Source organism: Prionailurus bengalensis, chromosome E3 (assembly GCF_016509475.1).
Source record: "Prionailurus bengalensis isolate Pbe53 chromosome E3, Fcat_Pben_1.1_paternal_pri, whole genome shotgun sequence".
NCBI lineage: Eukaryota > Metazoa > Chordata > Mammalia > Carnivora > Felidae > Prionailurus > Prionailurus bengalensis.
In genome coordinates this window covers 41,253,301-41,280,264 of record NC_057357.1, presented here as the reverse complement: position 1 = coordinate 41,280,264, position 26,964 = coordinate 41,253,301, and the positions used below count along the sequence as shown (strand labels likewise).

At 62.4% G+C, this 26,964-nt stretch overlaps 4 protein-coding genes and 1 non-coding gene across 10 annotated transcripts in view; 3 read left to right on the top strand and 2 right to left on the bottom strand.

Moving 5' to 3' along the window:
- Positions 1–9,856, top strand: part of RAB40C (RAB40C, member RAS oncogene family) — a 29,145-nt gene extending 19,289 nt beyond the window's left edge. For 2 of the 3 annotated variants that reach the window (XM_043561117.1, XM_043561116.1), the window contains exons 3-7: positions 466–526; positions 1,015–1,075; positions 6,795–6,872; positions 7,156–7,378; positions 7,959–9,856. In XM_043561117.1, the coding sequence (XP_043417052.1) occupies positions 466–526; positions 1,015–1,075; positions 6,795–6,872; positions 7,156–7,378; positions 7,959–8,239 (704 nt within the window). In that variant the 3' untranslated portion in view covers positions 8,240–9,856. Of the gene's footprint in view, positions 1–465; positions 527–1,014; positions 1,076–2,660; positions 4,857–6,794; positions 6,873–7,155; positions 7,379–7,958 lie in introns of those variants that run through there. The other variant, XM_043561118.1, reaches the window with a different exon arrangement.
- An 87-nt stretch (positions 9,857–9,943) lies between these two features.
- Positions 9,944–14,265, top strand: WFIKKN1 (WAP, follistatin/kazal, immunoglobulin, kunitz and netrin domain containing 1). The gene is made up of 2 exons (XM_043561098.1): positions 9,944–12,030; positions 12,715–14,265. The coding sequence occupies exons 1-2, from the start codon at positions 11,857–11,859 to the stop codon at positions 14,191–14,193; spliced, it is 1,653 nt and encodes a 550-aa protein (XP_043417033.1). The 5' UTR covers positions 9,944–11,856; the 3' UTR covers positions 14,194–14,265.
- A 383-nt stretch (positions 14,266–14,648) lies between these two features.
- Positions 14,649–16,370, bottom strand: METTL26 (methyltransferase like 26). Its single transcript, XM_043561125.1, has 6 exons — positions 16,115–16,370; positions 15,802–15,964; positions 15,579–15,638; positions 15,131–15,198; positions 14,949–15,027; positions 14,649–14,869 (listed from the first exon to the last, which is right to left on the bottom strand). Exons 1-6 carry the CDS (start codon positions 16,309–16,311, stop codon positions 14,822–14,824), a joined length of 615 nt encoding a protein of 204 aa, XP_043417060.1. The 5' UTR covers positions 16,312–16,370; the 3' UTR covers positions 14,649–14,821.
- A 359-nt stretch (positions 16,371–16,729) lies between these two features.
- On the bottom strand, positions 16,730–16,800 carry TRNAG-CCC. The gene has a single exon. It is a non-coding gene; the product is annotated as a tRNA-Gly (tRNA).
- Positions 16,801–21,353: 4,553 nt separating this feature from the next.
- Positions 21,354–26,405, top strand: MCRIP2 (MAPK regulated corepressor interacting protein 2). Of its 4 annotated transcripts, none has more exons than XM_043561127.1 (5): positions 21,354–21,524; positions 21,627–21,744; positions 24,387–24,526; positions 25,693–25,794; positions 26,025–26,405. In XM_043561127.1, exons 1-5 carry the CDS (start codon positions 21,473–21,475, stop codon positions 26,093–26,095), a joined length of 483 nt encoding a protein of 160 aa, XP_043417062.1. In that variant the 5' UTR covers positions 21,354–21,472; the 3' UTR covers positions 26,096–26,405. The 4 variants fall into 4 exon arrangements, with proteins under 4 accessions (XP_043417062.1, XP_043417061.1, XP_043417064.1 ...); XM_043561126.1 differs by having other exon boundaries at positions 21,358–21,524; positions 24,387–24,522; XM_043561128.1 differs by lacking the exon at positions 24,387–24,526 and adding an exon at positions 25,335–25,462 and having other exon boundaries at positions 21,378–21,524.
- The last annotated feature ends 559 nt before the right edge of the window (positions 26,406–26,964 follow it).

Below are 26,964 nucleotides of genomic sequence, written 5' to 3'. Positions count from 1 at the left end.
CACAGAGCACTAGAAGATGTTACATGTAAGCTAAGTGTCCCTGCTCCTGCCGACTTCTCTTTACATGAAAGCGTGAAAAAATAAAAACTAAAGATATGGCAAGCATAGGTCTTTCAGAAGGCTCTCCAGGGAAATGGCATTTTAGGAATTACTTTACCCTTAATAATGCTCCCAGCACGCTCCAGTTGCCAGTACCTGGGGACTGTAGTGAGCCCAAGGACCCAGAAGCACACCGAACCTTCGGGAGGTCGACGACAGGACCTACAGGAAGTAGGTCAGCATGGAGATGAACCATCCTCCTGCAGCCTCCCTCCCTGCAGCCGGGGCTCTTGGGGCAACACGGGGGTGGCCAGCTCGGGTTGCCGGGCTGGAGCCACAGGAAGGCTCAGGTGGGGTGGCACACCTCTCGGCCCTGGCGGGCCCGTTCCCAGGCGTCGCCTACAGCTGCCCTCTGCTTCCTTGCAGGCATCGACTATAAGACGACCACTATCCTGCTGGATGGACGGCGGGTCAAGCTGGAACTCTGGTGAGTCAGGCCATGCCAGGCAAGGTGCCTGGGGGCAGGGGCTGTGGCACCTCAGTGTCATTGCACAGTGCCTGAAGTGAGTCAGGAACCCTTAAAGAGATCGGGGGGCGTCCTGGTTTACATTCACATGCATAGCCATTTGCACAGACCCTATGTCGGCGTGGAATGGACTTTGCTCCCTGGCGTAGAACCCAAAAGTCCGAGCCCAGCTCCCTTTTCCCGTGGAGACTCATTCCCACAGTGGCCATGGCCCCTCTCCCCTTGCCCTTTCCTGGGCTACACATTAAGGAGCATTTTCCAGAACCTCAGTGTGGAGGTGTAAAATCCCACAGTGGGGGGTTCTCCAGCCCGGCGGGGCAGGGTTCCAGGGAACGTAGGCCTGTGGGGGTCAGCCAGGGCATGCTGTGGAGTGGGGGGTGGGATTGGAGGGCACGCGCCTCCCCGGATTCACGCTGTGCATGCTGCGTCCCCCGTCCCCTGTGTTGCAGGGACACATCGGGCCAGGGCAGGTTCTGCACCATCTTCAGGTCCTACTCCAGGGGCGCGCAGGTAAGCCCAGCATCAGTGCGGGTGCTGTTCTCCAGGACAACCTCCCCGGCTGCTGTGTGTCACTCTTTCTAAGCAAGTCTTGGTGTTTGAACACCCGGCTTCCACTAGAAGTCCAAACGAGGATGTCCTCTGAGTGATGCAGCTTTGGCCGTCAGAGCTCCGTGGCGCCAGTCGGCGTCCCGAGCTCTGCAGGAGTGTGCTGGGAGCCTTGGGGAGCCGCTCAGTCACCGGTTCACTGGGAAGAGGGGGCTGCCCAGGCGGGCTGGCCGGGATCACTGCTGAGGACTTCAGGGACCGAGCATCGGAGCTGCCGCGGAGGGGGCTGCTGGAGGCCCTTAGGGGCAGGGGCGCCTGCCTGTTTCTGTCTGCGCCCCCAGGTTCCCCCAGCGTGCTTGCGTGCTGACTGGGTCTGTGTGGTTCAAGGCTAGGCGAAGGGAAAGTAGCCACACCAACAGAGCTGTGGACTCTCACTACCGGGTCGGCTTTGTCGGCTTTGATTCAGGGCAGGCCGTGACCCCCCTGCAGAGGAGACCCCTGGAGTCAGAGTTGCCCTGCACCCCAGGCAGGGTCCCCCGTCGGGAGCACCACACACTCGTGCTGGGACCTGGCGTTTGGGCACGTGGCCGGGCCTCTGGCTGTGGGGCACGGGCCACGGGTGGGTCTGCACTCAGCAGGAGCAGGCGCTGCCTGTCGCCAGCCCCCCACTCTGGCTCGGGCTTGAGGGGAGTCCCCTGGGCATTTGTTTTGCTTCATGAGCAGGGATGAATGCCCAGCCACTCCCATGCTACTCTTTCTGGTCCGTGGGACCTGGGAAACCAGAGGGAGATTTCTTCTGTGACAGAGTCGGATGGAGTCTGAGTAGATGTCGACAGGAACACCCAGCCCCAGCCTTTCCTCCAGGGCCTCCTGAGTGGGAGCCTCTCCGGCATGGTGATCGAGAGGAAGACCCCAAACGGGGCCGCTTTCTGCTGAGGTTGGGGTGGAGGACCCCCAGGCTGGGCTTGGGAGCTCCTGTCCTGGGAGCTCTGCCCCTGGAGCGGCCAGCTTGGTGATGTGACCTGTGCACAGGCTACCCCCAGTGCGTGCCCGATGCCTGGGGGGGCCCTGCAGAGGTGGTGTGCACCCGGCAGGTCCTAAACTGAGCCTAAGCAAGAAAAGACAGAGGGACCTCCGGGTGTGGGTCCCAGCTTTGGGGCCCGTCAGCTTGAGTGAGCACAGGGAGAGTTCAGGCATGCACGTGTGGTCCACGGGCCGCTTTTGCTTCAAGGCGGGACGGCACGTGTGGTTTTATACATAGGAGACGAGAAGGTTGTCTTCTGACCGCTAGTGTTCGTTGTCAGTGGACCATGGGTCACTGGTGAGTTCCGACGTGTTTCTTTTGCATTTTACTATTTCCTAACTTTGCTACAATAAACGCATACTACTTTTGTAATAAAACGGAAAGTGAAGAGATGGGAGGAGTTACGTTGGGTGTGATAATAAAGGCCCCCTGGGAGATGCTGAGAAAAGACCCGAGAGGCCTCGGCTGCCCTGCCTGCTGTGAGTGTGAACGTGGGACAGACCACAGACACCCGTTTCTGTGTAGACACTTGAGGACCAAAGCAGCAGCCAGGCCTGCACGTTCGCCAGACTGTACATTCTGAGGAAGCACATCCTGTTACCACGTCCACGTTCTCTCCAAAGCATCCAGCCCAGTCAGTTGTGTATCAGCTGTTGCTTTTGCTTTGCTAGCTCTGGGGGTGCTGGTCGTTTCGGGGCTGGGTTGCCGGCAGCGGGCGCCGAGTCTGGGGTGCTTCTGCCTGTCGTGCTTCTGTCCCGTCTGGTGGTGGCGGTGAGGATGGTGGGGTCTGCACGGTCGGCACTACCTGACTTTGCAGCCGATGATACCGCTAGTGGAGTTTCCTCTCTCCTGTCACTCTCCTACCCTCGGTTAAGGTCAGAGAGGCCTTGCGGGTCCCTTAAGGTCCAGAACACAGAAGCCCCTGGCCAGCCCCTGTGTGTTGTCACCTGCCCCACAGCGGTACTGTCTCGTGGCTCTTGCCATGAGTACCTTTCTGTGCTGGACCACTGGACTGTGGCCCGTGTTTGCTGTTGCTGGGTGCTGAGGTAGCCCTGGGAGGCCGGTGCCTCCCGTTGGGGTCCCCTGGAGTCCCAGGGAGGGGACTGGGGGCTAGGAGCAGGGAACGTTCTGTTCAATTGAGGGTTTGGGGTCACCTGGATTAGCACTGGGCCAGGCGCTGGTCTGGATAGAGAGGGTTCAATTCATTCCCGTGAAAAGGGGTTTCCTGTGAAAAATGGTCTCGGGCTCACATTTGCCATACACGATTGCTGGTGAGGGTACCAGCATGCCACCTGTCACCGCCCAGGTTGTGGGGCATTTGGGCCAGAGACCGTTTGACAGACACCTGCTCCCCATTTTCAGTGCTTGTCTGGCTCCTGGGCGGAAGCCTGGGAGCGTGTTGGGGGCGTAGGCAGAGCTCCTTGGGAGCCTTACCGTACAACATGTATCACACGTGCCAAAAACTGACTTCATTAAAAGTGCACCTCTGCACCTCGGTTGGGGTGCTGGTGGCACAGGTACGTACGTTTGTCCAAGCTCGTCAAACTGCTCACCCTTAAAATCCCTCTGCATCTTCTGAGGGATAAGCGGTAGCTCAGAAATGGACAGAATGAGGACCTGGGCCCCGCACTCCCACCTCTGGGAATCCTGTGGTCCGGGTCCCGTTGCACGTGCTCAGGCCTTCATCTCGGGTGTTGGTAACCACACAGTAGGTGAAGTCACCTAAGCGCCAACAGCCGCGCCACCTGCTGAGCCTGGCGAGAGGCTCTGGCGTCTGTGGGGCAGGGGGTCCCGGGTGGGGGCTGGGCAGCTTGCACCACATCCCCGTCTGTGTCAGGAATGAGACAGTAAGCGGTTATCCCTGGAGCGATGGGGAGAGCTTCTGTTTGTACCCTGGAGTACCCGCTCATTTAAAAACTCGGAGCGTGTGTTACTTTTATTAATTGAAAAAACAGTATAGTGAGAATTTGTTTGCTCCTCCTTCTGGCTCTTTGGAATGCACGGCCGACTTGGGACCCCTTGGGGTCTTCTGGTAACGAGCAGCCTCGCTTTGGTTTCTCATCGCTGCCACGTGTGCTCGATCCCACCTGTCCTTCCCGCACTCATTTTGGTCCCTGCTGCCTGCGATGTGACCAGCTCTGTGCCCTTCCTCCTTGTGATGGACCGCGACTGGGGCAGCCCCAGAAAGATGGTTGTGGGTGCAGGTTGGCGCCAGCTGGGAGGGACAGCCAGGGGTTTCACAACCGCCTAGGGGCGTGGCTGAAGCCTGAGCCCAAGAGATGAGCTTCTGCCTGCTTGTTTGAGCTTTTCAGCCTCACACAGGTGAGCAGGAGCAAGAAGGTGAGTCCCTGTCGAGCCTCCAACACGTGGTTGTGCGTGGAAACTGTTCTCTGTGGGTTGTGGTGTGTTTGTATTTCTGTTTCTAAAAACTGGACGGGGCGCCTGGGGGGCTCAGTCGGTTAAGCGTCCCCCTCTTGCTTCGGCTCAGGTCATGATCTCACTTACGGTTTTGTGGGATCGAGCCCCACGTCGGGCTCTGAGCTGATAGTGGAGTCCGCTTGGGATTCTGTCTCCCTTTCTTTCTGCCCCTCCCCCACTCCCCACTTGTGCTCATTCTCTCAAAAAAAAAAAAAAAAACTTAAAAGGTCTGCACATCTGTGTACTTCTCGCAGTCTGCTGTGTACCTCCGTGTCTTACGTTTATACCCACTTGGTACGTCCATACCTTGACTTACTCCAGTCCTGGGACTGCACGTTTAGCTGTATGAACAGGGCTGAGATGAGGTCACTATACGCGCCCTCTGTTATGTCAAAGAAGGGGGGTTTCCAGGGTTGGGGGTCAGGGGCCCCCCACTGCAGCACTAGCCAGAGGCTTTGTTCCTTGTGCCCCAGGCAACAGGGTTAACCCCAGCTGCTCACGGGTCCTGTCCAGTCTCATGGCACTGCCCCCGCCAGACTGGTGTCTCCGCCCTTGACTTCAAGTGAGTCTGTGCACATCTGTCTCCAGAGAACGTTGCTCCAGGCCTGGCTCTTCCTTCCCTGCCAGGGTCCCTCCCGGCTCGGCAAGTGGCTCTGCCCTGCCAGAGACCTTCCGGCCCAAGAGTGGGGTTTTGAGCTCCACGTCGACAAGATCGAGGGCTACACTTCAGTCTTGCAGGATTTGAAGGACACTTTTTGAGGGGAAAGGCGCATTTGGAGGCGGAGGGTGCCCTGTCCTTTTGATCTCAGCTGCATTGTCCCCGTGTATGACAGAGACACAGGCTGAATGGAGCCTTGATGGGGCAGGATGGGGTGGATCCTGTCTGCGGAGAGGTTCCGGCTCCTGAGCCTGTTTCAGAGTGGCCTGAAGGGGCAGAGAGAGGCGGGAGCCCGCAGCTACACTCTCTGCTGGAATCACCTTTCTGCGGCTCGTGATGGAGATCTCTCGGGCAGGGACGATGGGCGAGCCAGGCAGGCGGAGACAGCCCAGAGCTGAGCTCTGACTGCTTGGTCTCTAAGGGACGTGCGGCAAAATCCCCACAGCATATCCTCTGCCCAGTTCGGGGGGCGGGGGGCTGCTAGAGTGACTGGCGTCCTGCCTGCAAATTTGGGTTGGAAGACTAAGAACCCGTCCGCTCGGCCCCCGGGTCCCCTGAGCAGAGCTCCGTTGGAGTGTCAGGGACATCACCCCTGTCTGCTTGCCAGGGTTGTCCGCAGGGCCTGTCCACACTGTCTGTAGACCTTTGTAGACTGTCTTAGCTTGGGTGATTTTTTTTTTTTTTTAATGCTTATTTATTTATTTTGAGAGAGAGAACTCGAGAGCAGGAGAGGGCCAGAGAGGGGATGGGAAGAGAATCCCAAGCAGGCTCCACACTGTCAGCACAGAGCCTGACACGGGGCCCAGTCCCACAACCCTGGGATCATGACCTGAGCCAAAATCAAGAGTCGGATGCTTAACCGACCGAGCCACCCAGGCGCCCCTTCAGCTTGAGTCATTTTTAAATGATCACAGGATAATGCTTACAATGTGTTTGGAGGAAAGAAATTGAAAAAATACCAGTTTTCCCAGCCAAGTCTTCAAGATGAGGAGGGAAGAGGCAGCACCGAGTCCACGAGATCCCCCATTGCCATCACCCCACACAGAGGGTATCCAGGACCACACGGGCCTGCCCTCGGTGAGGAGATGGGGACAGGGCTGGCTGAGGCCTGCGTGCAGAGCTGATGCCAGCAATGCCTCTGAAGCGTGACAGAGTCTCAAAGCCAGGCATTTTTCACGTGGAAAACGTGTGACCCACACAATCCCCTTAAGGGGCGCCTGGGTGGCTCAGTCAGTTGGATGTCCAACTTCGGCTCCGGTCATGATCTCACAGCTCGTGAGTTTGAGCCCAATGTCAGGCTCTGTGCTGACAGCTCAGAGCCTGGAGCCTGCTTCGGATTCTGTGTCTCCCTCTCTCTCTGCCCCTAACCCACTCACATTCTGTCTCTTGTCTCTCTCAAAAATAAATAAACATTAAAAAATAATAATAAAATAAATAAAAGCTGTCTGGCTGGAGCCGAGTGCCCCTGGCCCCGCCTATGCTGGAAAGGAGTGGTGCTTGGCCACATAGGGCACTGTGCCTGGAATAGGACCCCTTCCATCCAGGCGGCCCCCGGCCTCTCGACGCCCGTGTCTCCCTTGCAGGGGATCCTCCTGGTGTATGACATCACCAACCGCTGGTCCTTTGACGGCATCGACCGGTGGATCAAGGAGATTGATGAGGTAGGTGTGCATCCATAGATAGCCCTTGCACGGTCGCTTCCCAGGGTGCACTCCTATCCCCGGCAAGAAGCTGGGGGACCCCGTTGGCTGTCCCTACCCCCGCCTCTGCCCGTTGCCCTGGCTCTCTGTCGTCTTGCACACTGACTGCCACATACTCGGTGGCCACAGAATGGACAGTGAGGGCCCTGCCTGCTTTGGGGGCAGGGGGACAGTGCCAACATGGGGGTGTCCTGTGCTCGTGCCTCTGCTGAGTACCGTGCGCCCCCCCCCCCCCCCCCGCAAGCATGCACCCGGGGTCCCCCGGATCCTGGTTGGGAACCGGCTACACCTGGCCTTCAAGCGGCAAGTTCCAACAGAGCAGGCACGCGCCTACGCAGAGAAGAATGGCATGACTTTCTTCGAGGTCAGCCCTCTGTGCAACTTCAATGTCATTGAGTCCTTCACGGAGCTGTCCCGCATCGTGCTTATGAGGCACGGCATGGAGAAGATCTGGAGGCCCAACCGAGGTGAGGTGGTGTCGCAGCTGCGGTCAGGAGAACGGAGGCAGAGGGGGCCTCTGGCAGCCCACTCAGGGGCCGGCCTCCCCGGATTGGAGGGGAAGCAAGGTCCCCGCTGCTTCCCTGACACCTGGAAGCTAAGTTAGCCTGCGCCCCGTGTCTGCTCTGTGTGGGGTCCCGGCGCTGTGCAGGGGTCTGTGCCTCGGTGCTGGGAGGGAGTGCTGTGGACTGTGCCCTGGAGCGAACAGGGGACTGGCTCCAAGCCTCCCCTCCTGGAGCTGACCCATGAAGATCCTGGCTGTGCGCTCCCCCGTCCCTCAGCCCCGTCCCACCCCAGCTGCCAGAAGGGCCAGGGCTGGCTGGAGGCCTCCATCTCCCGTCAGGCCCCAGGGCAGGGCTGGCGACCCTTGGAAGCGGGGTCTCCCAGGGCACCTCTCTGCGTGCGGCTTCAGGGAGAAGTCGGGAAGGGGACACCGGCAGCTGGGCTATGGAGTGGTGGGCATCCAGGGTCCCGAACAGGGCAAGCCTGAGCTTTGCGGACCTCTGCACCCCGCCGCCTGACCTTTCCCTCCCCCGCCCCCATCCGTAGTGTTCAGCCTGCAGGACCTGTGCTGCCGGGCCATCGTCTCCTGCACTCCGGTGCACCTCATCGACAAGCTCCCGCTGCCGGTCACCATCAAGAGCCATCTCAAGTCCTTCTCGATGGCCAACGGCATGAATGCCGTCATGATGCACGGGCGCTCCTACTCGCTGGCCAGTGGGGCAGGCGGGGGCAGCAGCAAGGGCAACAGTCTCAAGAGGTCCAAGTCCATCCGCCCCCCACAGAGCCCGCCCCAGAACTGCTCAAGGAGCAACTGCAAGATCTCCTAGCAGGACGGGCCGGGTGCCACCCCGTCCAGTTCGCTCCGGGAGGGCTCACGCTTGGGGAGCATCTCTGGCCGGGCGCTGGGCCTGGCACTGTGTGCAGGGAAGGCTTTGACCTCACGGCCTCCTGGGAAGCGTGGGGGCTCACTGCGTGGGCAGTGGTCTGGGCCAGAGAAGCTCCGCGGGACCGGAGAGAGCTGCGGGGATCTTGGCGGAACAAGCCCGGGACCCTGCAGTGCCATGCGGCTGGGAAGCGCCCGGGAGGCAGCTCTGCCCGGCCCGGCCTCAAGGGGGCGGTCCTTGGGGACCCAGGAGGCCTGGCTCCCTTTCTTATTTATGTGGAAGATGTTCACCTTTCTGTACATTTTTAAAGGACGGGCAGGGAGGCCTTTGGTGCAGCCACACGTGAGCCCCTGTCAGCTGTGGGGTCAAGCTTCGGGACCTTGGGAGAGGGAGGGGATTTGAGGCAAAGACGAGGAGGAACCCCCAAGACTTCACCCTTTGAGTTCAGATACTTCACGTGGGGTGTGGGCTGTGCAGAGACCATAGGGGACAGGTGGGAGCTTTGGGCAGGGCCCTAGGCCCCGTGGCTGCCTCCGCCAGCCTGAGTACGGGGCTCCTTGTGCCCCCCCCCAAGGGGCTGGACAGCCCGCATGGCTCCAGCGGTCTGAATGGTGCGGCCACACCTTCCTGGGTGACATCCTGCGCGTCTCAGATGGGCTCAGAGCTGGGGGCAATTTCCTAGGTTCCCCAGGGGAATGTTGGGGCTTCTCAGAGGGGATAGTGGGATGCACTCCCCCCGTGTCCCTCCACGTGTGGGGGCAAACAGCCTCCCCCTTGACTCTGCACCTTCCCTTCCGGTCATATCTCTGTCTGTTGCTCCATGAAACCGGCTCAGCATCTCCCGTGAGAAGACGCCGAGATCCTCAGGGGGGCTGTCAGGTGCTCTGCGGGTCTGGACAGACCTGCCTGTTTGTCTCCTGGGGCACCTGGCCTCCACTCTTGCCACCTTCCGTCTGCTGGCCTCGGGTGTGACCCCACAGCTGCTCCTGGCCTGGCATCACCCCTCGGGGTCACACGTCACCAGAACCGTTCTGACCCAGATTTTCTTAGTGATGCTGCCTGGAGTGGTGCCGGCAGCAGAGACACCGAGCCTCTCCTGGAGAACCCGCCAGCCAGCCTCCTCCTGCCACCTGGTTGGTGACACGGCCACCGGGTCACACTGGTGCTCAGCTCTACCTCCTACTCACGGCCCCATCCTGGGCTCTGGGACTCTTCTGTCCTGGGTGTCTGGGAGGCAGGGTGGGGGCCGTGGCCCGGGTGTGCAGGGGCACCCAGGGTCCCCGTGTGAGGCCTGGCCTCAGCAGGGTCAGGCAGAGGAGGCCACACCCATCCTGTCTTGCCTGTCAGGCCCCTTTCTTTGGACTTTGAACCCCGTCACACAGACTGTGTTTTGAGGACGTGGACAGTCCTACGTTCACCTTATCAACACTACTTTTCGCTGCTGACACACCATTCCTGTGCTCATTTTGGACGGTTTTTGTTTCTTTGTACAGTAAACCTAATTCAGCTCTGATTTTCAGGCTGCGTTTTATAGAAATTAAAGCCTCTGGTTTTAACTGGCCAAGTGGTGGGTGTGACGTGGCAGGGTGGGTCCGGTGCCGCTTCGTTGACACCCCCTCCACGCCTGGCCTGGACGGCTGGTGCACGTCTGGCTGTGAGGGCTGAGCGTGGCTGCACTGCCTTTCCTGGTGGGCCGGACGGGTGCAACAGAGACACTCTGTGCCGCGCTGCCTCCGAGGGTAGGAACACCCTCGATGTCCGTGGGTCCAGGGCCTAACTGCCGAGTTCGCTCCGCTGCCTGCCAGGGTGGTGGGCACAGAGCCAGGGATGCAGCGGATGACTCGGGATCACCACCTGCCAGCGCTCAGCACGGCACTCCCCGGGCCTGGAGTTGGCGCCCTCGCCGGAAAGCCACCAGGCGACAGTGCGTGAGGCTCAGTCCAGGGCTGTGGTGGGCACTGGGGGGTTGGGAATGATCACTCTGAACTTGGCAGCCCCACGCTCAGGGACCCAGGCCTCTGACCGCAGCTCTGAGGGACCGTCCTGGACCCCGTGCCCACAGTCCCCCAGGATGCATTCTCCGTATCTGGGCCGTCTTCCGGTCTCACGCTGACCAGACACGGCTTTTATTACTCTGCCTCCTAGGTCATAAGGTCAGACGTGGGGTCATGGGATGTTTTCCATCCCATCTCAGAGCAGATGCTCGTGGGGCCCCAGACCCTGGGGAAGGGTTTGGAAGGGCGGGTTCCAGCGGCTTTGTCCTGTTTTGCTGCATTAGCTCTCCCTGCCAGCCCTGCCAGGGAGGGGCTTCCGTACCCGTCTGAGGGAAGGCTCCTCCTCCCAGGCGCTTGTGCAGCTCCCAGGAAACCGCCCCCCCCCCCATTTCCAGGGTGCTTTTTAGGTGGCCTTGGCCTCTAGGGACTGGCCCCACATGGGGCCACAACCACCAAAATTCAAGTCCGTCCAAGTAGATACACTCAGTGCCTCGCTCTCACCAGCCATGTTTGCAGTGTTTGCTGCCTGTGCGACTGGGGGCCATACTGGGGGCACACAGTTCCTTCCCTGCTGGTCGTCCCAGGACCTCACTTCGGTGGCATGAGCCTTGTCCAGTTGTGGAAGAGCCTGAACCAGGGCCATCCTCAGGGGCGGGGGCAAAGTCCAGCCCTGCATTAGCCTCCCCCAACCCTCATCTGCTGAGGGTCACCATGGAAAGGCCCAGGCTGAGCTCACTGTGCACCCCTGTGCTTCAGGGACCTCACCACTAACTTTAGAAAGGGTTTCAATTTGACCCCGAGACCTGTTGGCAGGTCGTGACCCTTCTCCCAGGAGAAGGTTGTGGAGTTTTTCCTGGGAAGGAACAGAATGCTTACTCATTGCTGGGCTGAACACGGTACCCCTGTGCCTCTGTCTTGTCTAGAAGAAATAAATCTAAGGAAGGGGCTGGCCTGGGCCTGCTTGGGGGAGACCCAGGCCCTGGACAGCTGGGGCAGGTTGGAGAGCCGGAGGGGGTTGGCCAGCCTGGCCCCCTCCCCTGACCTGGGCTGGGAGGGTCTGAGAGGCAGCTTTGATCCCAGGGCCCTTCCATCCAAAGCCCAGCGCCCAGAGGGAGGAGGGGCTCCAGTTACAGTGTCCCCTCCCCTCCCCTCCCGCCGCAGCCAGCCCTTCTCTGGCCCTTCTCCGCCCCTTGGTGACCCTCGCGGCCAGTGTCTTCTGTGCTCCTGGGCCTCGGCCCCTCCCCAGCTCTCCTCCCCTCCCCACCCCCTGCCCTGCGCTGACCACAGAGGGGCCAGGCAGGGGAGGGGCTGGCGCCGCACGCACAGACTCAGAGCTGGGAGAGGCCCGGAACCTACCCAGCCCCTCGAACTGGGGTGTTGAGACGAAGCATCTGCTGTGGGCTTAGACCTTGGGGGTGAGGGGAGAGCCCCAGGATCAGCTGGGGGCTGGAGGGCAGGGGCAGCGACCACAGGCCTGGGGAGGCAGATGCCTTCAGGAAGGAGGCTGGGCAGGGCCTGAGGAGGGACTGGTGGTCACATCCCCCACCCCCTGTCCTGGCGGTCCCCATGCTGGCCCCGAGGCCACTCCTGCTGCCGCCGCTCCTCGTGGTTGGGCTGACCTTGGGGGCCAGCCTGCCGCCAGGACCCAGGAGCCACCCAGGCGTGTGCCCCAACCAGCTCAGCCCCAACCTGTGGGTGGATGCCCAGAGCACCTGTGAGCGTGAGTGCATCGGGGACCAGGTAAGCAGAGGCACCACCCCCGCCGGCCCTCGTTGGGGGTGGGGGTGGGGGGCTCAGGGCATCTTGGCGGCTTGGTCAGACCCTACCCCTGCACCCAGGTCTTGCCCACAGAGGGGGAACCCAGCAGCTGCACTGCGGCCCCCCCCAATCCTGGGCCCCAATCCTCAGGCTCCCCACGCTCTGCTGCTGGTTTTGGGCTGCTGCACATATGAGGGTCCCAGGGAACACCCCCAGTCTGCACCTTCATGTGTCTGAAGATTAAGAGCCCCCTCCTCACTCCCCGAACCCACCTGCCCGCACCCTGGGACCAGCAAGCCAGAAAGGCAGGGGGCCATGCGGGACCTCTGCCCTGCAGCCCTGCAGTGGCCTTGAGCACGTTGTGCACGCCCCGCCCTGGGCCTCGGTTTCCTCGTTTCTGCGGTGAAACCTGCCTTGTAGGGGGAATGTCTGAGGATGCAGTGAGGCTCAGGGAGACAACACCTGTGACGGCCCCCTAGACAGCGGGCAGCTGTGGCTCACTCTAGAGAGCAGGAGGGAAGCTTCCGCAGACGCGCTCAGCTTCCCACGGGGGAGACAGGTCTGGGAGGGGCAGCAGGAGCTCGGCCCCCCTCCCTCTGGACAGGCTGCCAGGCAGAGCTAGGGTCCCCGCTGAGCTGCCCCCGCCCCACCCCCCCCACCCCCCAGGACTGCCAGGCCTCCGAGAAGTGCTGCGCCAACGTGTGTGGGCTGCGGAGCTGCGTGGCGGCCCGCTTCCCTGACGGCGGCCCTGCTGTGCCCACGCCTCCGGCCTCCTGTGAGGGCTTCACGTGCGCACAGCAGGGCTCCGACTGTGACATCTGGGACGGGCAGCCCGTGTGCCGCTGCCGTGACCGCTGCGAGAAGGAGCCCAGCTTCACCTGTGCCTCCGACGGCCTCACCTACTACAACCGCTGCTACATGGACGCAGAGGCCTGCCTGCGCGGCCTCCGCCTGCACGTGGTGCCCTGCAAGCACGTCCTCAGCTGGCCGCCCAGCAGCCCGGGCCCACCCGAGACCACGGCCCGCCCCACGCCCGGGGATGCCCCGACGCCACCCGCCCTCTACAGCAGCCCCGCCCCGCAGGCCGTGTTCGTGGGGGGCACGGCCAGCCTCCACTGCGAGGTCAGCGGCCGCCCGCCACCGGCCGTGACCTGGGAGAAGCAGAGCAACCGGCGCGAGACCCTCATCATGCGGCCCGACCAGATGTACGGCAACGTGGTGGTCACCAGCGTCGGGCAGCTGGTGCTCTACAACGCCCGGCCCGAGGACGCCGGCCTCTACACGTGCACCGCACGCAACGCCGCGGGCCTGCTGCGGGCCGACTTCCCACTGTCGGTGGTCCGGCGGGAGCCGGCCGGGGACGCGGCGCCCACCCCCCCTGACCCGGCCGAGTGCCTGCCCGCCGCGCAGGCCTGCACCGGCGCCCCCTCCGGCCTGGTCCTCTGGCAGTACGACCCCCAGCGCGGGGGCTGCATGACCTTCCCCGCCTGCGGCTGCGAGGGCGGTGGCCGGGGCTTCGAGACCTACGAGGCGTGCCAGCAGGCCTGCGCCCGCGGCCCCGGCGACGCCTGCGTGCTGCCGGCCGTGCAGGGCCGCTGCCAGGGCTGGGAGCCCCGCTGGGCCTACAGCCCGCTGCTGCGGCAGTGCCACCCCTTCGTCTACGGCGGCTGCGAGGGCAACGGCAACAACTTCGAGAGCCGTGCGAGCTGTGAGGACGCCTGCCCCGTGCCGCGCACACCGCCCTGCCGGGCCTGCCGCCTGCGGAGCAAGCTGGCGCTGAGTCTGTGCCGCAGCGACTTCGCCATCGTGGGGAGGCTCACCGAGGTGCTGGAGGAGCCCGAGGTGGGGGGCGGCGGCATCGCCCGCGTGGCCCTGGACGAGGTGCTCAAGGATGACAAGATGGGCCTCAGGTTCTTGGGCACCAAGTACCTGGAGGTGACGCTGAGTGGCATGGACTGGACCTGCCCCTGCCCCAACGTGACAGCTGGCGACGGCCCCCTGGTCATCATGGGCGAGGTGCGAGACGGCGTGGCCGTGCTGGACGCTGGCAGCTACGTCCGCACGGCGAGCGAGAAGCGTGTCAAAAAGATCTCGGAGCTGCTCGAGAAGAAGGCCTGTGAGCTGCTGAACCGCTTCCAGGACTAGCCCCCCCCCCCCCCCCCCCAGTGTCTGCCCACCCTGCCTTCCTGTCCTGCTGAATAAAAGCCTGACCTCATGGCCTGCGGGTGCCGGACCTCCTGGTGGGACCCTCACCCCACTCAGCCTGCCTTCCGGCTGGTAACCCGCTGCCCGAGGGAGCGCTGGCTCCTCGGGAACCTCCCATTTCCCTGCAGGAGCACAGGCCGTGACCAGCCTGAGATGGGCACCTCCTCTCGTGGCAGCAGAGCCAGGCAGCCAGCTCAGTCCCGCCTCGGCAGTCCCTGAGCTCTCCCTCCTTCCTCTGCTGCCGGAGCAGAGCAACACGGTCCAGGATGCCCCCGAGCCCTGGCTCCACAGGCCAGACCCCTCCTACCCCTAGTACAGAGCCCCTGGAGACAACAGCCTGCCCACCCAGCACCGCCAGAAATGCTCCCAGGAGCAGGCGCGGTTAACATCAGCAATGAGCAGCAAGAAACACTTTATTCCCAGGTTCTAAGCAGCCCAGTGGCCACCAGCCAAGAGCCCCCAGACCAAGCAAGGGCAGCCCCCAGGGCCCAGCCCTGGGGGGCAGGGGCTGGCATCTGGGTTTATTCCAGAACGGGTCTTGGTGGAGACAGAAACATGCAGGAGAAAGTTACTCTTTCCGGAATATCAGGCACTTATTGTTGGCTGGCATGTCCACCTAGGGAAGATGTTTCGGCTGGAGCAGCTGCCCCTGGTCCCCAGGGAGGTCACCTGTGCCCCCAGCCCTTCCCACCTACCATCCTCTCCAGGAGCAGGCCACTGGCTTGGCCCAGGTCCTCCAGAAGGGCTGTGTCCCGCAGCCCCCACTCAGGGTTCCTGCAGTGGGAAGGAGGTAGGAGAGAAGGTGGAGCTGTGGCTGGGGGGTGTCACCCAGCCCACCTGCCCTCCCAGCCAGGCCCCCCACCTATCCAGCTCTGACCTGCATCTAAGAGTGAGATCAAAGTCCACGTTACTCTGCGGAGTGATCTTCCCATTGATGGCATAAGGCTGTGGAGACGGGAAGACAGCTCTGCCGGCCACCCACAGACACAGGGTCAGCCATTCCTCAGCAAACAGGCAGGCTGGCATGCTGGCACTCAGACAAAGAAAAGAACACAGCCCTCCCTGCCCCCAAGATGGGGGACAGCTGAGGACCAGCTGGTGAGCCAAGGGGTTGCAGGGAGCCTGGCAGATGACCAGGAGGGAGTTCGAGAAAAAAGACACCGGGTGGGGTTTAACGGTGACAAGCAGTGGTGGGAGAAAGCAACCGAAAATACCGAAACCAAAATGAGAGAGTCCAGAAAGGAGAGCTCAGCATAGACTGGCTGGGATCGGGGTCAGGACTGGCCTGCCAGGGGAGGCCCACCATCTCCGGCAGGGACACTAACCCCATAGGTGATCAGCAGCGCCTTGGGTTTGAGCAGGTGTCCTGCTGCTCTGAAGAGCCCCTGGGGAGTGAGAAAACAGGGCACCGCTGAAGAGCGTTCTCTCCCCCACGCACCTGAAAGAGTCCTCAGTGCCCCATCTGAGACGTGGGGCAGACCGCCGCCCTGCTCCCTCCTGCTGCACCGGGAGGGGTGCTGCATGGCCCACAGACCTGCTCCCACAGACCTCGGTGCAGTTGAGGGGGCTGATGTGGATCATGTTGATGCAGAGCAGCAGGTCCAGCGACTGGGGAAGGATCCCGCCCCAATGCTCCCAATCCCAGGTCACGTCCAGGTACAGCGGGGCCTTCACGTTGGACAGGCCCTGAGCCTGAGTGGTGGCCGAGATGCTGTGGAAGGGCAGCACCTGGTTGGGGGACCTTCGAGGGGTCTGGGTGGCGTGAGGAGGCTGGACAGCGGGACAGGCCCCGCTCCACCTGCCCTTGCTTCCCGCCCACTTTCACCAGCCGGGACCCGGCCTTCCGGGAGCCCTTCCGCACCTGTCCAGGCAGCGCTGGTCCACGTCGGACGGCTGCCACTCGGCGTGGGGGAAGGCCCGCGCGAAGTGGGCCGTGTGTTGGCCGGAGCCAGAGGCCACCTCGAGCACTCGAACGCCGCGCTGGGCCGGGTCCATGTACTGCCGCAGCACACGCAGGATAGGCTCCTTGTTCCGCTCTGCGGCCGCAGCCACCAGCATCGCAGCAGCTCAGCCGGCCCGCGGGTCGCCGTACTCCGTCGCCGCGAGGCCCGCCGGGAGCCGTAGTCCGTCGCCGCGAACCCTGCCGGGAGCTGTGGTCCGGCCTCCCCAAAGACTACAATTCCCAGGAGGAGGCGCGCAGCGCGTTAAGGGGCCCGCAGCCGCGGGAGTCGCACCGGGAGCGGCAGTCAAGCAGAGGGGACTGGGCACTGAGTTGGGGTCACTGGTTTACAGGTGACCATCAGCTCAGCGCCCAGGTGTCCGTGGCCGCTCTGGCATTTTCAAAGCTCTTGTTCTCTGAAATCGTCTCGTTCGCTCTGCACTAGAATTGGTGCTTCCCCGGTTCTGATTTTCTTTTGAAATTGCAGTCGTCAGCGAGTCCGTCTAGTCGACATGGGGGAAAACTAAAACGAACACTTGCGCCGCCCGGGAATCGAACCCGGGTCGCAAGAATGGGAATCTTGCATGATACCACTACACCAGCGGCGCCGTTGTCAAGCCTCCTACCCGCGAGACTTAAGAGATGGTGACGCACCCTCTCCTCGCGCAGAAGTACTACGGTGCATGCGCGGTGCCTCGGGGGAGGCCGGCCCCTGCGCACTGCAGCCGGCAGCCGCGGTGGGAGCACCGATCTTGGCGGGGTCCGCGTGCTGGGGGATCTCGCGGCGTCGCTTGGGCGCCCAGCGCTAGAGAGGAACGAGGGGCCTAAGGGAGGCTGGCTTGAGGCCCGGATTCGCGCCGGCGCCGTGGAAACCATGGCAACCGCGGGCGTTCGGTGGGGCGGGGGCGGGGCGGGGCTCCTCGTGGACGGGGCTCCCTGCGGGCGGGGCCGCGGGCGAGCGGGGCGGTCCTAGCCGCCGGCCCCGCGGTCCTGTGCTGCTCGGGGCTTTTCCGGTGAGGCTGACCTGAGCAGCGCTAGCCCAGGGTCCCCGGACGTTGTGAGGGGGTCGGAGCCCTATTTGTTGTGTCCAAGGTGTTTTCCCCGTTGACGGCTTGGGGCCCGTGTCTCCTAGGGGCCCTGTTCTGCAGCCGGCCAGTTTATCTTTAGTGGGCAGCTTCTCACGAGTGAGATCCCCAAACCCGACGTCACTCTGGCCAGAGCTCAGATGGTGGCCCTGACCCGGGCTTTAACCTGGGATTGTCGTGGAGGGGCCGAGATGTGGGTTTCGTCAGGGGAGGATGGCAGTCTTGCAGCTTAGGCTGGGGAAGTGGTGTGGGGCTGGCCATTCTGGACAGGCCCCCTGGGCCAGGCAGCTCTGCTGGCATTCTGCACGTGACCACCATTTCACAGCCCCGGCTTTCCTTTCCTGAATGCGCTTTTGCCTCCAACCACGTTGGGTGTACTCTGCATTTTCCTTGTCCTTCCATGTGTGGGCGCGGAGAGGAGACTGCTGTTTGTGCATGACAAGCCCCTTTCAACCTTACCTGGGTTCCGACCAACCAGGTGACCCTTGGGCCTTGGGGGCTGGTGTTTGGGGGACCCAACCTGTGATTAGCAGGTGGGAGACCGAGCTGATCACCCAGGACCGATGATCTCATCAACCACACCTGTGTCACGGGGTCTCCACAAAGACCCCAAGGAAAGGGGCTCGGGAACCTTCGGGCAGGTCAAGGGACACACGGAATTGCCGGGAGGGTGGTGCGCCCCCGCAGGGCCCCCGCAGGGCCCAGCCTCCTCCCCACCCCTTGCCCTGTGTGTCTCTTCCATCCCTGTTCCCAAGAGTCCTATCCTTGACAATGGACCAGTAAACATGAGTGAGGGTTTCCCTGAGTTCTGTGAGCCATTCTAGCAAATTATGGAGGCTGAGAAGGGGGGGGGGGGGCGTGAGAACCCTGACCGGAGTTAGAGTTGATGGATCAGAGGCACAGGTGACAACCTGGATTTGTGACTGGCATCGGAAGAGGGGGTGGTCTTGTGGGACTGGGCCCTCAGCTCCGGGGGTCTGCATAATGCCGGATAAGAGTGTCAGAATTAAGTTGTAGGACACCCGGTCAATGTCTGCAGAGAACTGCTTGGCGAGGAAAACCCACACACTTGGTGTCTAAAGTGTTCAAAGTGCAGAAAACGTAGCTTTCTTTTACACCAGATGTTCTCTTGGGACGGGGAACCTGACTGACCGGTGTCCCTGCTTCCTCCATGCCCTATGGCCCTGCTTCAGAAGCTGTCCAAATGCCCAGCAAAGTCTTCCTTTCAACAGTACTTGACCTTAGGTTGATACCCGCCTGCCATATTTGTCATTCCGGGCTGGACGCCATGTGAGCTACCCCCTGCACTGGGCACTCACCAGGCTCTGACCTGGAGAAGGCAGACCTGCCGCCTTTCCTCCGTTGTGTAGGTGAACACGTGCACATGCCTGTCAAGGCTGGTGTGCACACTTGTGAACGCACACTTTCTGGAAAGTCATGGATGTGTGTCACATGGATGTGACTCTGGGAGGATCCAGGCCCCCCAGCAAATGCTGAACGGTGGACCCCTGGAAGTGTCCCCTGACGTAGAAAATGTTGCGGTTCGGCACTGACAGTCAAGAAGGAATTCTTGAGATGTGTTTTGGTGCAAAAAGGTGGTTTTATTAAAACACGGGAATAGGAAATGTGGGCACAAAGAGCTGCACTGGGGTCGTGAGGAGCGATGGATTATGTACTTTCAAGTTGGGAGGGGCTTAGAGATAGTATAAGTCTCTAAGAAATTTTGGAAGCAAGGTTTCCAGGACCTCGAGGGGGCCAGCTGTTGTTAGGAAAGGGTCATTACTACTGTCCAATAAATCCTAGTCATGAAACCCTTCAGGTGTAGATCAGCAAGCCATAAGCTTGGAGTGTGGTTGCCAACATGTATCGTGGGCAGGAAAAGACAAGGGAAGTTTCCAAAGGAATTTTTACATGTTAAAGTAGACTTATAGGATCGGGGGTGTCAGGCTAAGGTTGCCTTTTGCCCTTAGCAAAGCGTCATCATGGAGGCAGCTGAGCTCCCAGAGGAAGGTCACTCTGCCAGTTTCAAGGACTTGTCAATGGGCTGTAAGTTGTAAGGAAATTTCATTTTTCCTTTGCCTTTGGTTCCCACATCATCACCCCCGCCCCACCCCATGGCCTGTGCTCCGCGGGGCCTCCCGAGGTGGAGGTTTTGTGTCCTGAGGTGGAATTTGGCTCCCAGGCAGCCCTCTTGAGCTTCTCACCCACTGTATGGAAGTTTCTGTGGCACGGGGCACCTTTCCAAGTGTTTATCCACATGATAAAATCTCTAGTGCCCAGAGAGCCATGAGCAAACAAGACATCCCCTGCCCTGCTGCCCACCCCGATGGGGGTGCACACTTCCTCCCTAGCCCTGCCCCCCCTCCCTGCACTTCCTATTTCCTTATCACTGCTTCCCTTCCCTTGGCTTCCTGGAGCCAGCGTAACAAATCACCCCAAGCTGGGTGGCTTAAAACAACAGTAAAATATTTTCTCATGCTTCTAGAAGCCAAGTCCAAGGTAAAAGTGTCTGCTCACTCCAAAGGCCCTATAGGAAGATGGTTCCAGCTGCTGGTGGCCGCTGTTCTGCATGCTGGGTGAGGCCCCACCCCTCTGTCTAGCTGCCCCTCTCCAACTTGGGGATGGGTTCCCAGCTTCTCCACCAAAGGCCATGTTACCGGCCCCTTGCAGGGGGTTCCCAGCCAACTTGCCTTCAAGGACAGTGTAGTCTAGGGGAAGGGGAGTGAGTCTGGGGACAGAAACTTCAGCTCCCCAGGCTCCATCCCAAGCTAGGGTGTGTCCTGGGGGCAGCGAGGCTGAGCCTACATCTCTGGGGGAGACCAGCCCTGCTCCCTACAGGTGCCTTCCTCCTGCTGTCCCCCCCCCCCCCCCCCACTGGAGCTAACCCCTCACAGTTCCCACTCCCCATGTTGTGCTCTCTGCCTGTTTCAGCCCTGCTCTGAAGGGGAAGTGTAGGGAAAGTGGGGCTGCATTTGCTCCAGGGCCACTGCCCCTCTGGTGGCAGCTCCCGGACTGAGACATGGCCCCATTGGACTCCCCAGGCCCTCGTGCCTGCTGCATTCAGCCTCCTCAAATACTTGTGGGAACAGTGTAGGAGCCCCGTGGGAGCCACACAAGCCTCGGGGGTGGATTCCAAGACCCCTGGACAACTCTGGACAGAGTGTTTTCTTGGGGGGGGGGGGGGGATGTAAAGGATTGAATTCAACCAAATGGAGGATGAGGGGAGCCTTATGCTGAGCCCACCAGGTCCTCGGGCTCACAGGCTCCAGAGTGCCCTGGTTCCCCGGCCTCAACCTGAGGAGCTCGGAGCAGCTTGTGAGCTAGAACGAAGGAAGCCTGCGGGTGGGAGGCCACCTGGCCCCTACATTCCAGGCAGGCCTGGTCCCCAGGCAGCTCTGGAGGGGGACCTCTATGCCTCCAAGAGGGCGGGAGTGGGAGGTAACTGCTCCCTTCCAATTGGAGTTAAACAGGCAAACCGGGCGTCCTCACCCACCTTCTCTCTCCCCAGGATATCACCCTCACACTGGTCCCAGTCTATAAGGGGCCTCCCCTCCCTGAACCTGGGTGGGGACCCTGGCATGGGAGGCTGAGTCAGGAAATGGAGTGCACCCACTATTCCTGTCTCCTGGAGTGGAAGGGAGATTCCCAGGGTGTTGGGTCTCTGCCCAAACCCAGGGGGCGGACCCACTTTTTCTGGTCTCTGGCCCAGCAGTCCCAAGACACAGGCCCAGAATGCCCCCTGATACTGGCCCAGGCCCACGCAGGCACCTTGGCCGAAGCTCCCCGACAGGAGTGGGGGCAAGCCTTGGTTCCAGGGTCCACACAGAGCGTTCCCAGCGCCTGCCAACGCCCCCGCCTCCCCCGCGGCTCACCTGGCCTTCAGGCGGCCGAAGGCGGTCCCAGGCCTCAGAACGCTTCCTCTGCCTTGGCCTTAGGCCATGCGGGGTGGGGCGCTGGTTACTGCGGCCCCGGCCGGCCTCCCAACGGCCCGACCTCCGCCGCGTGCCCCGAGGCCGACTGGTACGCGCGGGCCCTTTAAGGGCCGGGGGCGTGTAGCGGCCCGCCCCCTCCCCGCCGCGCCCGGCCGCCGGTTAAAGGGGCCGCGCCCTGGGCCCCCGCCGAGTGCGAGCCCGGGCGGAGGGCAGGGCAGGGCGTGCGTCCGGGCGAGCGCGCGGGCTGGCTGCCCGTCCGCACCATGTACACCATCACCAAGGGGCCCAGCAAGCTGGTCGCGCAGCGCCGCACAGGTGCGTGGGGCGAGGGGCCGGGGGCGGGCAGGGCCGCCGGGGGGAGGGTCCGCGCAGTGACCGCCCAGCCTCGGCGGCGGCTGACGCGCCCCGTGCCCGCAGGTCCCTCGCAGCAGCAGGTGGAGAGCAGGCTCGGCGAGCTCCTGAAATGCCGGCAGCCCGCGCCGCCGACCCCATCGCCCCCGCGGGCGCAGCCGCCGGGACCCTGGCCCCTGTCGAGGTGAGACGCGTGGGCCGGCCGCCGCGGCACCGAGAGGGTGACCTTGGGGAAGGTTTGCGGAGACCCGGCCACATGCCCCGGAGGGCGCGGGGGCGGGGCATCCGACCCCGGCCGCGCGGGCAGCTCCCGCCTCCACCTCACCTGGCACCTGGCTGGGTCGGAGGGGCTGGGCTGGACGTGCATGAACCCCTCTCCCGCGCTGGCCCTGTGGGATCCTGGCGACCCCGAGTGGGGAGGAAGCTGACCAGCTCCTGGATCGGAGGAGCTCCACGCGGCTGACTCACATGCCCCGGGCGACCTTGGGCGGCAAGGCCGAGGTTTGAGGCGAGCTGCCCAGGAGGACAAGAGCAAAATATCCCCGGGAGTGCTGGCCCTGAAGGCCTCCTGGCGCTGGCCCCGTCCTTGCGGAACCGGCTAGGGGAGAGGGTGCACGTGGTTCCCTCTGGCCCTGCCAGGCCACTGCTCTCCTCTACCCTTCACCCACAACACCCTGGCTGGGCACTGGGAGGCCTCCCACAGATGGTCAGGGCTTGCTGGAAGCTGCAGTTTTCTGCCTTTTTATGATCACCAGTTTTGCCAGCCTACAACCCCTGTGGCCACAGGAATGGCAGTCCCAGTCAGTTTGGCCTCCACGTGACCTTGACCTGAAGGTCAGATCCTCTCCATCTCCCAGAGTTGAGCCTTTTACTTTTTTGTCTCGACTCTGGGCCTGTGGTGTCACTTATTCTGTGCATTTCCTGGGCCCTGGGCTTTCTTCTAGGCCCACAGAGTCCCGAGGCTGCCTGCACTAAGGCTGTGTGTCCAGGCAGCAGATAAACAAGGTGGCATCGCTGAGGAGGGTGCAGGTGATGGGCACCTGCCTGGAGGGGGCATCCTGTGGGGATCTTTCTGGGCCGAGACTCTTCCCCGGGGGGCCTTCTGCTGGGGGCCGGTTGACACTTGGATCCTAGTGGTGAGAACGTTCTGGGCCAGCCACAGGTGTGTCGTGGGGAGACAGGTGAACGGGGCCTTGGGGGGTGACTCCTGGGACCCAGGCTGAGCTATAATATTGCCTTGTGATTTCAGCTTGGGTCCTCACAGCTGCCCTACTGCCCAGAGGAATAAACGAGACCTAGGCATATAGCCACCTCTGGTCTTCCAGGCAGACAGTCTGGGACCCAAGTGGCCCAGGCGCTCCACCTGGAGAAACCACCATCTGCCTGTTGTCGCTGGCCCAGGGCGCATCCAGGACACAGCTGGCAAGTGCTAGGGAAGAAGACGGGACAGACAGCATAGAGCCCTTCAGACCCCCAGGAGGCCTCACCTTTGTCCTCATCTGGCCCTAGCCAGTTGGGCACACTGCAGCCTGCCAGGCCAGGGGGGTGCCGACCAGCCTGGCCTGAGGGAGCATGTCCCTCAGTGTCCCGCTCCTGTAGGGAGTAGTGAGGCATGCTGTGTGCTCGCTGGGCCGGCCCACTCCCTTCCCAAATCACTCCCTCTTTTGGAGCTGCCCCTGCCCCCAGTCCCAGTTGCCTTGAAAGGACCCTGCCAGGAGGCCAAAGCAGCCTGTGGGTCCTCCCTACCCCCTCTCCTGCACCTTCTCAGGGGCCCCCCCCTCCAAAATGGCTGCAGCGTTCCTGTTGTTTTTTCTGCTGTGCCTTTGTACTGCCCCAGCATCCCTCACCCTGACTGGCCGGTGAGCGAGGGCGTGTCTGGGCCCCTGCCGCATCCTCTACGCCTGGTGCCCTACAGGTGTGCCAGGTGTCTGACCAGCTAAGTATACAGGCTGGGGTTCCAGCCAGGCATGGGTCTGGGCACTGGCCATGGTGGTGACCAGGCCACATGGGTCTGTGCCTCTGAGGAGCTCTTGCTCCCAGTGTGAGACCGACGGGAGAGAAAACATCAGTGGAGGCGATATCCGTCCTTGGAAAGAAAATAATATGACGCCGCGTGACCACCTGTGGTCATGTGAGCAGGTGGGGGAGGCGGCCTGGGGGTTTTACTGAGTTGTGGGCTTTGAGGTCAGACAGGTGTGCAGTTAAGTCCTGAAACTGCCGCCCATACGCAGCATGTGACTTTGGGCGGGTCACTTCCCTCTCGAGTCTGGGGCCCTGGGCTGGAAAACGGGTGGGCGGTTGACCTCAGGGGTCGGAGAGGAGACTATGTGACAAGATACCCAGGTAGGCCTGAGCAGGGGCACTGGAGCATGCCTGGGGGCACCACCCTTGGGAGCAGGCACGGTGTGGCCTTCATCTACAGGTGCACGCTCGAGCCAGTGTCCTTTCACCAGAAGGCCTGTGGAGGGGCCTTACGTAAATGACTCCAGGCAGCAGGCAGGTGGGCGCCTGCCCCTCGGGCCCCTACGCAGCCTTGGTCAGGCCACCACCGTGGTCCCTGTGATTCACAGCCTATGGCTGCAATTCCCTTTTTTGTTTTGCTTTTTTGACGTCCGGCCTCCACTTTCCTGGAACCAGCAGCCTTTGTGGGGGCGGGGGTGGCAGGCGAGGGGCTGTCCGAGTCAAGGACAAACCTTCACACCCCCTGGCTGGTGCAGCTCAGGCCTGGGAGGAGCCCCGCCCCTCTACATTTTCTTGGGCCACCAGACCCTGCCGGCCCAGAGCTGGCGGGACCGGTGCCCCTCAAGACCCTCCTCTTTATTTTAGTGGCCCTCTCAGCCAAGGAGGACCCCCGAGCGGCGGTGGGGCACCTGAGCCCAGGAAGGCGAGCAGGCCGGCGGGACCGCGAGTGCCTGGCGGAGTGGCACGTGCAGCCCAGGACTCCCGGCTCCCACCTCCTGCTGTAGGTGCGGGCCCCGCCCCCTCCACAGCCCCGTCCTGGGCTTTGTGTGTGCAGGGCCAGGCCAGCTGCCGCCAGCTGGAGCGGCCCATCACCGCCCTGGGCCCTGCTGACTGGGACAGACCCAGCGGCTCCCTGGACATCCCACACCCAGTAGGCTGAGCCCCGGGCTCCCGGGGACCGCCTCTTCACTCAACATTCCCACCCCTGTGGGCAACAGCGGTGCCTGGTCTGGGGCCTGCAGGGTTGGGCTGGGCCCGACCCAGTGGTCTTCGGCCAGACCATCACTTAGGGCTCATCCCCATGGAGCCTGGGGCGGCCAGGAAGAGGGAAGGGCTCAGACCACCTTCTTGTTTGGGTCCTTCCTCCCACACTGGGGTAATGGTGAGACGGAGAAGCTTTTGTGGGGGAAGAAGATGGCCGAGAATTGTGCTTGGGACAGAGTGACCCGGCAGTAGCTTAGGTCAGAACAGGGGCTGCCGGAGGCCTGGCCCGTCCTGGGGAGGCGGGATGCAGGTGGCAGCAGGGGTGCCCGAGAGACCCTTGGACAAAGAGCACCTGTGTGCCTTGAGCAGGGAACCCTGCTGGGGATCTGGGACATGGCTGGGGACCGCAGGTATGAACTGAGCTGCTGGGGGCTTGGGCCTGTGGGGAGCGGCCTCGACCACCCCTGCAGCCGCCCTGAAGTTCAAGGAAGTGCCTGGGCTGGGCCCGGGCCCGGGGTGGGGGTGTGTGGCCTGAACCTGCTCCTGGAGCTTTGCCGGGCATCACCTGGGCTCTGGACAGTTGCTGACTGGCTCCTCCCCCCTCCACAGCCCAGGGCCAAGGCTCGTGTTCAATCGGGTGAATGGCCGGCGGCCCCCCGTCACATCTCCATCCCTTGAGGGGACCCAAGAGACCTATACACTGGCCCATGAGGAAAACGTCCGATTTGTGTCTGAAGGTAGCGTTGAGGCCCGAGGGTGTGGCTCGGGCCCCTGTTCCTCTTCCCCACTGCCACCTGACTCAGAGTAGCCAGAGGGCCGGGCCCTTCCTCGACTCTCTATTTGTCCCATGACCGTCCAGGGGACTGCCTGCTCCAGTTCTGGGCTGGGGTCCAGGGTGGCCACCAGGCTCTGGGCGGAAGACAGGATGCCAGGGCCCTGGCTCAGTCCGACTGCCCTCTCCCCACAGCGTGGCAGCAAGTGGAGCGGCAGCTGGGTGGTGGCCCAGCTGGCGAGAGTGGGCCCAGGCCCGTGCAGTATGTGGAGAAGACCCCCAACCCCCGGCTGCAGAGTGAGCCCTCCCCTGCCCTCAGGGAGTCCCCCCCACTCCCTCTGACCCTGACCTGGGCCCTGCTGGGTTCTAGCCCCAGGGGATTGGGGAGGGTGCTTGAACTTGACCCGCTTTTTCCTAGCGCTTGCTACATTTGGGCCTGGGTGAAGGGCTTGTGGTCAGCTCACAGGGAGAGACACTGACCGACCTGGAAGGCAGCGTCACTGCCCAGCCTTCTACTGTGCCCGCAGACTTCGTGCCCATTGACCTGGACGAGTGGTGGGCGCAGCAGTTCCTGGCCAGAATCACTAACTGCTCCTAGCCACCTTGGAAGGAACCGCTCCCCTGCAGGGCCCAAATGAGCCTCATGGTGGACCCCTGCCAGGAGAGGACCGCGGCGCCCTGATGAACTGCTGAGGCGGACCATGCTCCACCCTGAGCCCGGCCAGGCGCCGGCCACACCTGAAGTGCCAGCATTTGGACTTTTGCACCTGCTGACCCCTTGGCCCGGCTGTCCCATGCTGCCAGGGGCTGAAACTGTCTGACCTCAATCCTGCTCACTGTGCCCAGGGACCAGCCCCTAGGGCTGGCAGGGAGGAGCTCCAGGCTAATAATAAAGTCGAGAAACTGCCCTTTTTGAGTGGCTGTTACTTGGTGCGTGGGGGGTGGGGGTCAGGGTCCTCCTGTCCCTGTGCCGCGTCCAGCCCGACCTTTCCTTGGCTCCACAGTGCGGTTCTGCCCAGTTCTGGCTCTCCTGGGTCCTGACAGAGGTGCCGGGGCCCTGGGCCAGCTCCTCTTCCTTGGATGTCACTGGACCTACCCTGCACCACCCGGCTTTCTCTTCCCTTGGCAGGTGCTTTACCCCATCTCCAGACCCACAAATGTTACGAAACTAGCCCTGGAATATAGTCCCAGTGGCTCGGGGCTGGGGCCGAGTCTCAGGACGCCTAGTCCTGTCTCTTAATCCCCCAAAGCTGCTGGACACTGAACACAGGTGAGTTGCCCTGTGAAACACTGCTTTGCTTCTTGGGTGGGTGGGGTTGCCTGCGGCTGACACGGGACCGAGTGGAGTACCCCCGGTGTGGACGGCATCGCTAGAGGGCTGGAGGCAGCAGGTGGAGCCCAGTCTGGGCCGTCGGTGGGTACGGACTAATTCTGCCAAGCGCGTTCCCACCACACATGGTGTTCCCG